The sequence below is a fragment of the Natator depressus genome, chromosome 1 (assembly GCF_965152275.1).
Source record: "Natator depressus isolate rNatDep1 chromosome 1, rNatDep2.hap1, whole genome shotgun sequence".
Taxonomy (NCBI): Eukaryota; Metazoa; Chordata; order Testudines; family Cheloniidae; genus Natator; species Natator depressus.
Genome location: NC_134234.1, coordinates 35648561 through 35663205, shown reverse-complemented (window position 1 = coordinate 35663205; position 14645 = coordinate 35648561). Strand labels below are relative to the sequence as shown.

General features: G+C 40.8%; 2 protein-coding genes across 2 annotated transcripts in view; both read left to right on the top strand.

Annotated features, from left to right (window-relative positions):
• Window positions 1-4026, top strand: part of KBTBD3 (kelch repeat and BTB domain containing 3) — a 44855-nt gene extending 40829 nt beyond the window's left edge. The window contains exon 3 of the mRNA XM_074957332.1: window positions 3911-4026. Within this exon, the coding sequence (XP_074813433.1) occupies window positions 3911-3934 (24 nt within the window). The 3' untranslated portion in view covers window positions 3935-4026. The remainder of the gene's footprint in view (window positions 1-3910) is intronic.
• A 33-nt stretch (window positions 4027-4059) lies between these two features.
• MSANTD4 (Myb/SANT DNA binding domain containing 4 with coiled-coils) lies at window positions 4060-10372 on the top strand. Its single transcript, XM_074957345.1, has 2 exons — window positions 4060-4559; window positions 8134-10372. The coding sequence occupies exons 1-2, from the start codon at window positions 4086-4088 to the stop codon at window positions 8707-8709; spliced, it is 1050 nt and encodes a 349-aa protein (XP_074813446.1). The 5' UTR covers window positions 4060-4085; the 3' UTR covers window positions 8710-10372.
• Window positions 10373-14645: the final 4273 nt, after the last annotated feature.

Below are 14645 nucleotides of genomic sequence, written 5' to 3'. Positions count from 1 at the left end.
AATCTATGCTGTTTTCAAGAATTTCACATGAATAGGATTTGTTTTTTGCTAAAAGACCAAGTCAGGTTTGCTATCTCTAAATCACAATGAAAAAACGAAAAGAATTTGTTCTCATAAGAAGAAACAAGTGTTTTCTTCAAATTTGAAGTTGGTGTTAAATCCTGGATGTAACTGTATAAACTTAAAGTTCTTATAATCATAAAGAAACCTGCCCACCAGCAACTATTGCCAATGCTTAGAGATACAAGGCCAGCATCAATCAAAATACATTTTTCCAATTCCAGTGATTTAAATGGAATTACACCAGTATAATAGAGGAGTACTTGGCCCCAGGATTTCAGCTGAATCTAACATTTTTCAACAAGATGACAAATACAACTGAACGTCTAAAAGTTGACTGAACTGTTTAGTTCTAATCAGCAAATCAGTAACTTTTCTGGATAATTAAGTTGCTCAATGATTTTTTTTTTTAAATTACAAAACTTTCACAGGCTAAACATAGTGTTTGATGAATAGGTCATGAAAATCAATTGCTGGAAGCCAAAAGGAGAGGTGATTACACTGTAATTTGGATTGGAGAAGGAACAGCAGGTACTAAATTCATTGATTTACTGCCAGTTAGAACCAAATATAGTGCTTGCCTCTAGCACTAGTATCTATTCATGGTAGGCTCATGAGATGAAATACTAAAGGTTAGGAAAAAACCTTAAAGATAAGATAAAATGTTCCAATATAATTTTATTTCTCTCTGCATCTACAGTAATAACACGGTGTTGCTGCCTGTCATTGGGCGGTTTGTTCACGGCTGGTCGTGCCCCCTTCAGGCACTTTTAGGGATTTGCTCTGCCCAGTTCAGTGCCCCCTTCCTTCTCTTCCAGCATCTGCAGCTCACCTCTTGTTCACAGAGTTGTGGCACAGCTGCTTTGTGACTCAGCCCTCCAACCCAGTCACTTTGTGATTCCCCTTTCGAAGTCTTTCTGTTCAAGCAGCATCAGGCAGTCCTCATGTCTGCTGCCCTGACCCTGTCACTCCTGCAGTGACCCAGGTGGTCTTCTAACTCACTGCCCCAAGCAGTACCACTCTGCAGTGGTTGGTAGGGGGACCCAGGCCCACCCTCTACTCAGGGTTCCAATCCAGGACCCTGTAGCAAAAGATTAAGATCTGTGACTGCACCTATTTTCCTGCTCTAGCCCCTGGACTATTTCCTACTGTTTTTCTCCAGTCCTCCTAGTCAGAAGACCCCTCTCCCTCTCCCTCTCAGGCCTACAAAGTCTCAGGGATTCCTATCCCTCCCCTCTCTCTGGGAAGAGAGACTACAGGCTTCCTGCCTGCTGCACCCCTACTCTATTGCCAGCCTCCTGGTTTTATAGAAGTCCCCACCTGTTCCCTCACAGGTGAGCTTCTTTCTAATCAAGGCTCTTCACACAGCCTAAATCTCTCTCGTTTGACACTAATTTGGCTGATTGAGCCTGATGGGCCTAATGCAGCTCTCTCAGGTCTGGTGTGGGAGTACACCGCATCATACACCCTCACCCTCAAGACTGCAACCCACATTACCATTATACAGTTGTCCATTCTGATGTATCTTTATTCTCTGTGAAATTGTTTCCCATTTCGTAATTCCTATGCAAATACATTCTCCTATATAAGACAAAGACAGTGTATTTGCATATATGTAAATATAGACACACACATACATATATATGATAGGCTCTGGTAGTTCTAATGAGAAATCACTAAAACACGGTGGTTCAGGCAGTCTCAATTATCCATTTTCTGTTCCTTACTCTAATAAGTATCAACATCTATCAGCTGGATTCAAATGACCCGAATTAGTTAATGTTAATTTTACCATTAAAATCCATATTCCACTTACAGCTTTGTACAGCTTTGAAACACTTCTTACCTTCTTTTCCTTGCACAGTATCATTTTCTGTCTTTTTTCTTAGTTATCTATCATGAATTACACTTATATTTGAAAAAAATATTTGTTTCATCTTTATCTGTTCCTGCTTTTCATTCCTAACCAGAAGTCATCTTTTATTCATGGCCATCATGATATTGCAAAGTATAATGACTTCTGGTGGAGAGAAAACACAAAGAATTAATCAACTCTTAATGGGGGGAAATATATACGGTAATATGTTAATAAGAGAAAAGAATTACATATTTCTGTGAAAGAGAAATAGAATTATTTCTAAATACAAAGTTTTTCAAAGTAGTCAGTGAGGTATCAGCATCTTTAAATGCCAGGACTGAAAGATGTTGTTTGACGTGCAAATGTTTGTGAGTGAACCAGTTACAATCAGTCATGTTCTAAAGCTGCGTCTACATAGCCCCATAGTTTGGACTATAATGGTGTAAATTGCAGCGCGAACTAGAATGTTGTGTTCTAACTCTCCGGAGTGGACATTGCAGGTGGGATCTACAAGTTATCTAGTTTGCATTAACATAGTTTTCTTTCTTTTGTCTTCTTTCTTATTACCAGAGAGTGTCAATAAGAGTGTCAGTTTTCTTTGAAAGTTCATCAATTCCTGTTACTTATTTCTCCTGTTATGATTCTTCTTCCAGAACCACAATTAGTGGCTGAGGAAATATTTGTAAATGGGAATTCACAATAAGCAGATGTGTTTTTAAGAAGCAAAATCCTGTTATCATACAAGTAATAAATAACTTATATAAGAAATACAGTTACCATAGTGTGACGATGTGACGCAGCGGGGGGGGAGTGTTGACCTGGGAATGTGCCCTGGGGATGGGAGACCTCAGAGCCTGTCATCTGAGCCAGGAGGGGGAGAGGGAGGTAACACCTCTGCCCAGGAATGTGAACACAGGCTGCAGAAGGGAGCCTGCTGGGGGGGTTTAGTTTCAGTTTGGTGCTGGGTGAAGGAACGCAGGGAACCCCAGGGCTGGGGTCTAAGCTCCCTGTGACCCAGAAGGACTTGACTGAGGGGTCTTGGTTGTACCCACAACCTCTGTTTTGGACTGTGTTCCTGTTGTCCAATAAACCTTCTGTTTTACTGGCTGGCTGAGTGTCTCAGTGAATCCCAGGAAGAGGGGTGCAGGCCCTGGACTCCCCCACACTCCGTGACACATAGTTATTTCTAAATTGAATGTTTGCCCTGGGGAAAATTGCTCTTGAGCTCATGCTTGCCTGAATTTCTGATTTGTTTTTAGTCTAACAATATTCTGACATGGGTTGTTGCTGGTAAGAGTGGCAGAGGCCCAGGGGAGGAAAGGTTGAAGGAAGGGGGTTGTACCTTTGAGTTTGTAGGGATTTCTTCCTATACGTATTTTCTGTATTAAGAAAATTTTAATTCAAGAAGATTTTTGAAATGGCAAATACTATTTTCGATGTGTCAATGGAACCATTCTAATTGTTCTATTGTTAATACAATGGCTCAGAAATAGTAAGTGCCTCCAAAACCTCAGCTTTTAAAATGAAACTGTTTTTTAGGTAGAAATAACTTTTTAAAGTCATCTGAGAAATGTCTCTCACTCAGATATTTCACATCTCTGAAGAAATGGCTTGCCAATTTTAGCCACTTTAGACAACTCAAGATGAGACTTATATGTCAAGTTTCAGGTTGGAGCAAATTTAAAATGGCAAAATTGTAAAAGCCAAAGGAAAATAGCCACATTTTTATAGTGGAAATATCAACTCAATCTGAACAGTGTGTGAGACAGATATAAATTGATGGATTTATAATTCATGTGAGATCAGAGAGGCTTATTTATAGCTACTCTATATTCCAAACATTTTTTAAAAATTGTTTTAATCTGTCAGATAGAAGAATGATCAGTTCAGCATATAGATTCTTTAGCAGTGTTGATTTAGGAGTCAGTTTCATTAAATGAAAATACCACTAAATATCTTTGAGATTTATATTATTTGTTCTTTCCTCCTTAGGATCTTAACAAGCCTGGCAAATAGAAAGATGACCAAGTAATGAGAAAACTCACTACCTGAAGAACTGAGTGCCACTTTGTGATTGTTTTTTAAATCATATTTGCATAAATAAATAAACTGAATACTCTCATATTATCTCTTTAGTCAGCTGCAGTAACAGTTATTAGATTTAAAGATGGAAAAAATGAAACAATTAAAAAGAAAAAGAAAAAGCAATTTTAGCGTTCAAGAAACTCAAACACTCCTTAAAGAAATTAGAAAAAGGAAAGAGGTACTTTTTTCCAAGCAGCTTAATACAACAATTAATGAGATGAAACGAAAGGCTTGGGAGGAAATAGCAGAGTGTGTGAATGCTGTAGGTGAAGGAGAGCAAAGAACAGGGACAGAAGTGAAAAGGCGATACCTTGATTGGAGAGCACTCATGAAGAGAAAGCGTCTGAATGCAAACATCAAACTGGTAGGCACTGGGTTTCACCTTCCGTCATCCGATTTAGATGACTCTGTTAATGAAGAGATGGATGAGAAAATGGGATTTACAAATGAAAACAGTTTTGAATGGCTAAATATCACAGACTTCAGAGAAGCCAGTGGATCTTTAACAGAAATCAAGGTGGAAGAGGAGGAGGAGGAGGATCCACAGAATTTTGAAGTAAGTAGTTAGTGTACTGTAGTTGTGTTCAATATGGCCATTCTTTTCACTCCAGCTTGGGGACTTTCTCCACACTTGTGACTAGTACTCCTCTATATTATAATTTCCCAAGACAGTCTGATTGTGTGAATTAGAGAATCCCCTGTGACAAGCTCTGTTGTTATATGAATGATATTCAAAATCCAGCAACCTACACGTCTGCATACAGTCTTGGGGTTTTTTTATTAAATATACATGTATTCATTAATCTTCTAAATATATTTATGCCTCTGTTTTCCCTTTTCCTTTTTCCCATGGACTTAATTTATTTCAAACAGATGCAGTATCCATGTGGACTGAAGGAGGAGTTAGCTTAGTATTTCTCCTATCCACACCCCTGCACATACACTAGAATAGGTGGAGGAGTAACCCATCTCTTTCACAATCCAACCACTTCCAACTGGAGACAAGGATGAGAAAGCAGTCCTGGTGTCACCTATGATAACACAATCCTGCTGGAGAGGGGAGATGAACTGGGAAAGGGAAATGGTTGGTTGATTTTACAACTGGTATCAAACTCCTAATAGGCAGCATCCCACCATTCAGCAATGAAATCTATAGAGCAGTAGCATGGGGAGAAGAGGAGGCGGGTGGGAGTGATCTTGCCAGTTCTGAGACTGTCAATCAGATGGAATTCCAATAATTGGTTTTGTAGGGTCATGTTGAATACAGGTCTGGGGAGATACTGTTCCTTACATTCCAAAACAAAGCAGATTTATTCTTTTTTTAACTTTAGGAGCCATGAGAAAAATTTGATTTATGGGTAAATCCTGTACCCAATGCATGGCTTGAACAGTTAGGAAGGGTGCCAAGTAGAGGTGTGGGAGATATGCAGGATGGGAAAGAATTTTTCTCCTAAGCTAGGGTGACATTGGAACTGTTTTGTGACCACTATTGCAACAATAAGGCTGAATTACCCCCACAGTTTCTGAGTTCCTCCTGCACTAGAGGAATAGCCAGTAAATCCACATTTGTCCTGGATCCACTGGCCTTGGTGCTGCTCCTTCGCAGACTTGGTCCCCACCAGAACCCAAAACCCCATGTTCATTGGGGCACAGTGACCACTTATGTAGCATGGTTCTGTAGCACACAGGTATATACCCCCTCCATGAACTTTTAGAGTCCCCCCAGGCCTGTGGAACCACGCCAGTATTGCTATACCCAAGGTCCCTCTGTACCCAGGGCTTCGGGCCAGAATGTGTAAAAGAGAGAATAAAAATAACTAAAGGATCAGTTAAACAAATCTTGTTCTTGTCCCCATTTAGCACAATTTGAAGTGCTGGGAACTGTCACGGGGTGCACGATCACTGCTTGTCCGGCACCTCCTCCTGGTCACTCTGGATTAGCTCTTAAGGGCTACGCCCCTTTCCGTCATTGCATGCCATAACACCGTCTCTCTCCCAGGTCTGCAGCACCTCTCTTTTCCCAGGAACCACAGCGTCCTCTTCATGACTCAGCCCTCCTGCTAAGTCACTCGTTTCCCCCCTTCTGGGGTACAGTCCTTCAATTCTCTGTCACTCCCACAGTGACCCAGGCAGTCTTCCCGTTCACTGCCCTGCCAGTCTATACAATGCCCTCAGTGGCTGGTAGGGGAACCCAGGCCTGCCCACTACTCTGGGTTTCAATCCAGCAACCATACACCCAGCAGTTCTGGGCTTTCCTCTCCCAGCCCTCATTGCTGCTTCTTGGACTGATTCCTACAACTCCTGGTTCCCCTCCTTACTCTGGGTGTACCAGTTCCAAAACCTCCTCCTTCTTTCAAGGGAGTGACTGCCCTTTCCCAGCAGCCCTTGTCTGCTGCCAGCTTCCTGGCTTTATAGGCCCTGCCTGTTCCTTCCCAACTGAGCCTGCTTGCAATCAATTCCTGCTCCCTGGCTTTTCCTCTAGGTGCAGCCTGTGGAGTTTATAGGCCTACCTGGCCACCTTAACCCCATCTATTCCTATGTGGGGTGGACACCCCATCACAGGAACATATGAGAAAAAAGGCCGCAGATCTCAAATAAAACACAACAAACTGTTTTTAGTGATGGAACCTTTACAGCATTAGTTAAAGCAATGTTATGTTACATAACTGAATAGCTTACAGTTCCAATTCATATGTTAAATAATTGGTCAAAAGAAATTCCTAGAATGTCCCAGGTGCCTGTCATGGAACCTGTATGAAAACTAAAAATAACGCCTGCTTATTAACCCTAGTTCTCTTGCAGTAAATATGAAAATTCTTTTAGATCATCTAAATAAAATTCTTTAAAAAATCCACAACCTGTTTTTAAACAAAGCTTTGCAGAATAAACAGCCGATTTTTCTGCATCTTTACAGTAGGGGTGTACTGAAGAAATTGTCTTCTGTGTTTCATGACCACATGTGAGTTTGTTGCTGATCAAATAAGCTATGCCTTTGTAACAGCAGAAAACTCAGGGTTTGAGTTTAGCACACAAATTGTCTAGGGAACAAGTGAAATGAATGTCTGGAATAACTTCTGAGATATCACTAGAAACAACAGAAGTGTGCTCTATTTTCAGTGAGGTTGCGTGGGGGTAACTGGCTTAATATGGTATTGTCAAGGTTCCTCCCCCACTCTGAACTCTAGGGTACAGATGTGGGGACCTGCATGAAAAACCTCCTAAGCTTATCTTTACCAGCTTAGGTCAAAACTTCCCCAAGGTACAAAATATTCCACCCTTTGTCCTTGGATTGGCCGCTACCACCACCAAACAAATACTGGTTACTGGGGAAGAGCTGTTTGGACACGTCTTTCCCCCCAAAATACTTCCCAAAACCTTGCACCCCACTTTCTGGGCAAGGTTTGGTAAAAAGCCTCACCAATTTGCCTAGGTGACTACAGACCCAGACCCTTGGATCCTAAGAACAATGAACAATCCTCCCAACACTTGCACCCCCCCTTTCCTGGGAAATGTTGGATAAAAAGCCTCACCAATTTGCATAGGTGACCACAGACCCAAACCCTTGGATCTGAGAACAATGAAAAAGCATTCAGTTTTCTTACAAGAAGACTTTTAATAAAAATAGAAGTAATTAGAAATAAGAAATCCCCCCTGTAAAATCAGGATGGTAGATACCTTACAGGGTAATTAGATTCAAAACATAGAGAACCCCTCTAGGCAAAAACCTTAAGTTACAAAAAAGATACACAGACAGAAATAGTTATTCTATTCAGCACAATTCTTTTCTCAGCCATTTAAAGAAATCATAATCTAACATGTACCTAGCTAGATTACTTACTAAAAGTTCTAAGACTCCATTCCTGGTCTATCCCCGGCAAAGACAGAATATAGACAGACACACAGACCCTTTGTTTCTCTCCCTCCTCCCAGCTTTTGAAAGTATCTTGTCTCCTCATTGGTCATTTTGGTCAGGTGCCAGCGAGGTTACCTTTAGCTTCTTAACCCTTTACAGGTGAGAGGAGATTTCCTCTGGCCAGGAGGGATTTTAAAGGGGTTTACCCTTCCCTTTATATTTATGACAGGTATAAAGAGGTACATGAAATAATTATGTTTCTCATTCCTCCCAACAGTTTCCCATTGAGGAAGAGGAGGAAATTTTGTCATCAGTTTTGCCAGATTCCAAAAAGGAAAGTGACCTACCTGATTTCACCCACATTGAAGAGTTTGGAAATCTGAGCTCTGCTCAAGCCCGGCTAGCCTACGAGGACTCTCATTTGCTCATAAACCTGGAGAAACAAAAACTAGAGCTGGAGAAACAGCGGCTGGATATTGAAGCTGAAAGACTACAAGTGGAGAAAGAGCGCCTGCAGATCGAAAAGGAGCGATTACGGCATGTAGGCCTGGAGCATGAGAGACTTCAACTGGAGAAGGAGCGGATCCAGATTGAGCGGGAGAAACTGAGGCTAGAGGCCCTGCGTGCTGAAAAACCTGCCCTGGAAAATGACATCACCCAGGTGGAAAAACCCATTTTACAGCCTCTGGATCTAGAAACTGAAAAATTAAAACTCGAAAAGGAACGTTTGCAATTAGAGAAAGAGAGGCTGCAGTTTTTAAAATATGAATCTGAGAAGCTGCAGATTGAGAAGGAACGTTTACAAGTGGAGAAAGAACGCCTTCGAATTCAGCGAGAGGGTCACTTGCAGTGAACTTCTTGGCTAAGGTTTCATTAATAGTGTTTTGATGTTCAAATATAAGTAGTTTTTTCTTAATACAGAAACTGTCCTAGAGGTTTAACTTTCTTCTGTCCAAAATTTAATGTTGATGTTAAACTAAAAAAATAAAAAATGAAAAGGTAAATCAGTACGCCTTCATAAATGGAACTTATGTGTGAAACTGCTTTTCAGTGTAGCAGAAGCAAGTGTTATGTTCTCTTGCATCCAGTATTGTATTGTATAGTTTGGTGTCCTGTTCATACAAGCACATTAAGGATCAAGACAGCTGTATCTTTCCACAGTTATAACAGTGTCACCTTAAAAGTATGGAAACTGTCAAATCTGCATATATTGTGAAGAACTGGTACTGAAGATAGCCCAAACATTAAATATTTATTTTTTTACACAAAGCAAACTACATGAGGTGATAATTACATTTAATTTCATTTTCTTTACTTTATAAACACGTTTTCAAAATGCAAAGAAGTTCTGAGAATTAATGAAGTGCAAGTTAATTTCAATACACGTGGGTTTATTGTCCTGCCCTCTAGTGGCCAGAAAGGCTAAAGAGAAGGTAGTATTCTGCCTAGTTGGAGTCTGTGTATTAGACAGTCACATAGCAACTGTATCTAAATAAAAACTGGACTGATGGATGGGTCAATGAATTAGCAATGCTGTGCAGTTTTGTACTTCCAGATTACCATTCTGAATCTAATGGAGACTCCTAGTGGCAGAAAGTAATTATCATGTGATTGCTCTGGGGTGACTCTGAGGAATAACTTAATAGATTTAGTCCCTTTCTTAGCCCACAGTTATGCAGGTTGCAAAAGAACAAACCACAATTAGCTCACTTGCTGGTAGTCTCAATTGGGCCAACAAATTTACCCAAATAGTGAGCTCAACTAAAAAGTATATAACAGTTCAGAAGATGTTACAATAACCTATAATAACAAATGTTGATGGGAATAGGGTACAAAAGGGAGAGAGAATTAGTCTAAACTAAAAGGCCACATTGATATGATTCAAAGAAATTGTTGAAATTATGCTTTTTAAAAACAGGAGATGTGGAGCCGGAAGTTAATGAGTCAAACTTGGTATATCAGATATTAGGTCTAATTGGTAGACAAAATAATGGAGGGATGGGCTATTCCACCCATCACTTCCTTTTTGGGTCCTTAAAGAGATTTTTGAGGGAAAGTAAGGAAATAAAGAGAAGAACAGATGGAAAGAACAGACATCAGCTACTGGAGTGAGTTTCACAATCATGGCTGCCACCCCCACCATTTCCTGGAGTCCCAGCCTTCATCATCCTGATCTTGAGAGATGTTCTGGCCAGAACAGGTCAGACAGACAGAAGGACCCAGATGACATCACTACCCCTAGTGGCTCTAGCTGAATGCTATATAGAACCTGGGATGACAGTTATTGCCATCTAAGAGACTGTCAAACAAGGGGGCTTGTCCTTCTAAGGTTGGACTTTAACAACAACAAAAGCAAGGACATCTCCAGCCCATCTCAACTAACTTCTTCTCTTTTCCCCAAAAGGACTGTTATTACCTTCTTTGGTACCATCTACCAAACAGGGGGGTTTACCTTCTAAAAACTCTCTCCAGCTAAAGGGAAAGGGAACAAGGAATGAAAGCTTTTAAAATGAAAACTGTATTGAATACTTTACATTTTAAATACTGTTTTTCCTTCTTTTCTGTATCTTTAATAAAAGGTTAAAAGGATATTTAATGGTGTGTTTTCCATGGTGCTAAGCAGGCTGAGGTCTCTGTATACCAAGCTCCAGACCTTGTTTAACATTGTCCAGCGTTGGACAATGACTGGGTTATGTTAACACCTTTAGCCCATATAGTCCATTTAAATTAATACAACACTGCACATACATGAATATAAATCCTGCCTGGCCAAGACTGAGATACATTGGTAAAGTGGTGTGAAGAAACTTGCATTGCAGCTGCCTATGTGGTATATATTCTGTAAGCAAATAGAAAAATAATGTCTAAGGCTGTTAGTATTTTTTGTAAATAATACATTCATTTAAATTAAAAAAGAATATAGGAAATTTTAAATGAGAACATTCATACTTACCTGTTTATGTTCCAACTGAGCCAGACTTTAGATCTCTCATCCTTTACCTTTGCTGTCTCCGTTGGAAAACAAAAACAGTATCAGAGTGTTAAATTGGAATATATGTTGAACGATTTACATAGGTTATGTGTATGTAAATATATTTACCACTATAGGATTACTTTTATTCTGCAAATAAAGTGTTATTTTTCTGTTATTGCTTCTACAGTGGAGATAAATTTGACGACAAGTCAAAATTGCTGTTGAGCAGGTGCTTCTTATTATAGAGATAAAGCTCCTAGTCGGTAGTATAAACTAGGTGGTGGTGAAAGCTATAAAGAGGCATCTAGACTTCTATCATAACGCTGGTATGGATTGCAATGTTCCCAGATCTTATGATGTTATAGTTAGTAATGGGATTTGGGGCCCTGGTGGAGCCAGTCTTCTTTGACTGGAAAAGCTCCAGCCTTCACTTGATTTTTGGACTGCCCAGGGGAAAGCCCCCTCTGATTGATTGCCTTTCCCACTTCCCTGCCTTTTGGGTAGGAACAGCCAATGAGAGCTGCTATAGGGGGTAGGCATAGCTCTGTCCCCTCCCCTTGGGGACCAAGAGGAGTTTTTGGATAGGGGAAGGGATTCAAGGGAGAGGCTGACAGAGAGGAGTGGGGTGCAAAAAGAACAAGGTGCCACAAGTACTCCTTTTCTTCTTACAGCAGCTCAGGGAAACTCTGCTCCCTCCTCACCCTTCCCCTCCTGAGAAAAATGGGTCAGTCTGCTATGTGCTCCTTCCATGCAACACCTAGTCTGGGAGTGGAGAAAGGAGGACGTCTTTGGTGCTGCCCCTTTCCCAGGCCTGGGAGATGGTGGGGGTGTGCCTGCAGCATGTCTGAAGAACCTCCACAGCTGCAGAAGGAGCAGAGATGCACTAGGGGCTGCTATCTAGCACTGTGAAGAAGACCTGGAAAAGATAGTTATAGGTTGCACTGGTAGCAATGCCTACAGTTAAGATTGCCTAACTCTTTAAATGTAACTCTTTGGAAATTTTCCATGCCAGTATCTCCTCAGACTGTTTTTATTTATTTATTTATTTAATTTCTTGTAAAACCACTTCAATGGGAGAATGAGACAGGAGCTGGGGGAGGAAGACTGGAGGGAACAGATTCAGGGGGATACAGGACGGAAGGTTCTGTCACTGTTGAAGTGCACTCCTCTCCAAAGCCTGAAATAGAACCAAGGAGTCCTAGGTTTCCACATTCCTTTTGCTCTCAGCAAATAGCCTGTAAAACTCAGCAGCAAAGTAATTGTATCTTTCCCCTCTTGTGACTGATCCACATAGAGTAATAACCTACTACTCCTACCGGTTTCTTTGTTAACTCAAGTAGCAAAGGTCAGTGTTGAGGATCTAAACGTTCTAGCTCATCAGTTGAGACATGGGAGGGTCAATATGGTTTCACAGAATAGAATTTCTATTTTATCAGTTTGCTTTTTTAAACACTTATGATCTTACATGCAAAAGAGGATTTAGAAATGTTTTAAAATCAAGCTCTGAAAAGTTGGAAAATGCCAGAATTAAGGTTACCTGTGCAACCTTAAGAAGTTGGAAGGTGTGTAGTGAATGCAGCAGAGAACTGCAGGAAGAGAAACGTTGGTCTTGTGATTAAGGCAGTTGATTGCACCCTGGTGAACTGTATTCTATCCCTGTGTTTGCCACAGAGTTCCTGTATGATGCTGGGCAAGTCACTTAATGCAAAATTTTCAAAGGTGGCCACTAATTGTGTGTTCCTCATTTTCTCAGTGTCCAACAGCAGACACCTGGGGCCAGATTTGCAGAAGTGCTGAGCTTTTTTCAACTGCAACCGAAATAAATGGAAGTTCTGCTCTGAATATGTAAAGTGCTATTAAAATGTTAAATATTCTGAAAAACTAGGCCCTAGGCATGTCATACTGGGAACCCAAAATTAGTGGACACATGACAATTTTGACCTTAATCTTTCCGTGCCTCAGTTCCCTATCTGGGATAATACTATTATTTTTCCTCACAGAGCTGTTGTAAAGATAAATTCTTGAATGTTTGTGAACCACTCACAGTTATGTACGCTATAAAAAAAGATCGTTATGTGCTCTATAAAAAAGCCCAAGTGGAAATGGATTATTCTGTACTCACAGCAAAGAACGTGCAGTAAAAAATGACATGGAGCCAGGAGGAGTATAAAACAGAACATTGATTCTATTCAGTGAGTACTGCTTGTGCTGTATAGTGAGGCAGGGGCCCTGTGGAAAAAAATACTATGTGACCATGTAATTAACAGGTTTATCGTAATGCATCCCCACCCAGCATTTTTGCACATAATTCCTCACTGTTTCTAGATGGCATTTAAAATTCCAGTGGGTGAAGTTTTGTGAGCAATGCTGTAGATACTAGAGTGATTAAAAAATGTCCAGATCCAGTAAGGCCCATGATATAAATAATATTGTTATCAAGGCATCTAAGAGAACTAGCCTTTTTATGGACAGGGACTAAGATGCAGTGAAGAGAAAAGTGATAGGGCTGAGATATACCTAAAGGAGACTGGATTGTTTTTCATTTCAGTAATTTGAGTGCTTATCCATGTGTGCACAGAACAGCGTGTGAACAATTATTTTTACCAACACCTACATGTCCTGCCTGCTCTAGGAAAGATACTTCCTTTAGCTGTGTGAAATCTCTGGGAAAATACTCCATGACAAAATTAAGCATAGTAGTGAATCATTGCAAATGCAGTTTCAGCACAAAATTCAGAGCAAATGTTATTGAATTCATCATGTTACGGTTGTCTGGTGATCTTTTTTACTGTGCTTGCAGTAATTTTGTGGTATTTTACATGGCATTTTTATAAACATTAATCAGCTGTAATTGTTTGTCTTTCTAAGCCAGGTTCACAGTAGCAAAACCCAGGACACAGTAACACTATGTTAATCACCAAAGAAATGCAGCAGAGGTCTCAGACTTCTCCGCTCCTTCTTCAAATTGGCCCCTTATAGCTCCGGGGATCAGGAGAACATAAAGTTAATTGCAAGCTACCCTTACCTGCTCAACAGTGCCAAAGAGACTCCAAACACAACTGATGATCGAGCCCATTTTGCACAGTTGTTCAAGGTTCAGGAGAATCAGGTCCAGAAACTAATGAATGAGTGTGTAAAGTGCCATGCACAATATGTGGCTGATCCTCCGTGCCAATTGGGCCACTTTGCACTACTCCAGTGGTGCAAACGGGCCATAAAGCTGGCGTGACTAGCTGAGAATTCCCCCAACATGGTAAAATCACAAGATTGTGTATAATCAGCATAGGCAGCTCTGTGCCACTTCCACTGCACCCCAAGGTCAGGGTGTGGCCAGGCCAAAGGAGGCGAGGCCAGGGTGTCACTTTGCTCTGGCAATCCTCAGCTGCTGGAACAGCCCCTTGGAGCCTTTGGCAGTTGGGAGTAATAGCCTTGAGGCCCCAGGAGCTGCAGGGCAACAGAGCTGGAGCAAAGTAACCTTTGTCCCTTCTCAGGTCCTTTTCCGAGTGCAGCTCAGCCAGATTTGAGAACTGGGTTCTTAGTTGTGCCAAAATAAATAAAAACTTTTTATTGGACTAACTTCTATTGGTGAAAGAGGCTCCACAGAACTCTTTTTCAGGTCTGGGAAAGGTACTCAGTGTCACAGCTAAAGACAAAGTGGAACAGATTGTTAAGCATAAGGAGTTAACAGATGTTCAAGAAGCCATGCAAAATGAAGTGGACAATTAACACCTCTGCACTGCAGTCATAGGAGGAAGGATAGTTAATGGGTTACAGACAACAACACTGCAAAAAATGAATAATTATCATTGTCCACC

Bases quoted from the DNA above. Each gene is read 5' to 3' on its own strand.
- MSANTD4 (XM_074957345.1), top strand. From the start codon at position 4,086: ATGGAAAAAATGAAACAATTAAAAAGAAAAAGAAAAAGCAATTTTAGC. The intron at 4,560-8,133 runs GTAAGTAGTTAG...TCCTCCCAACAG, and splicing joins AGGATCCACAGAATTTTGAA to TTTCCCATTGAGGAAGAGGA.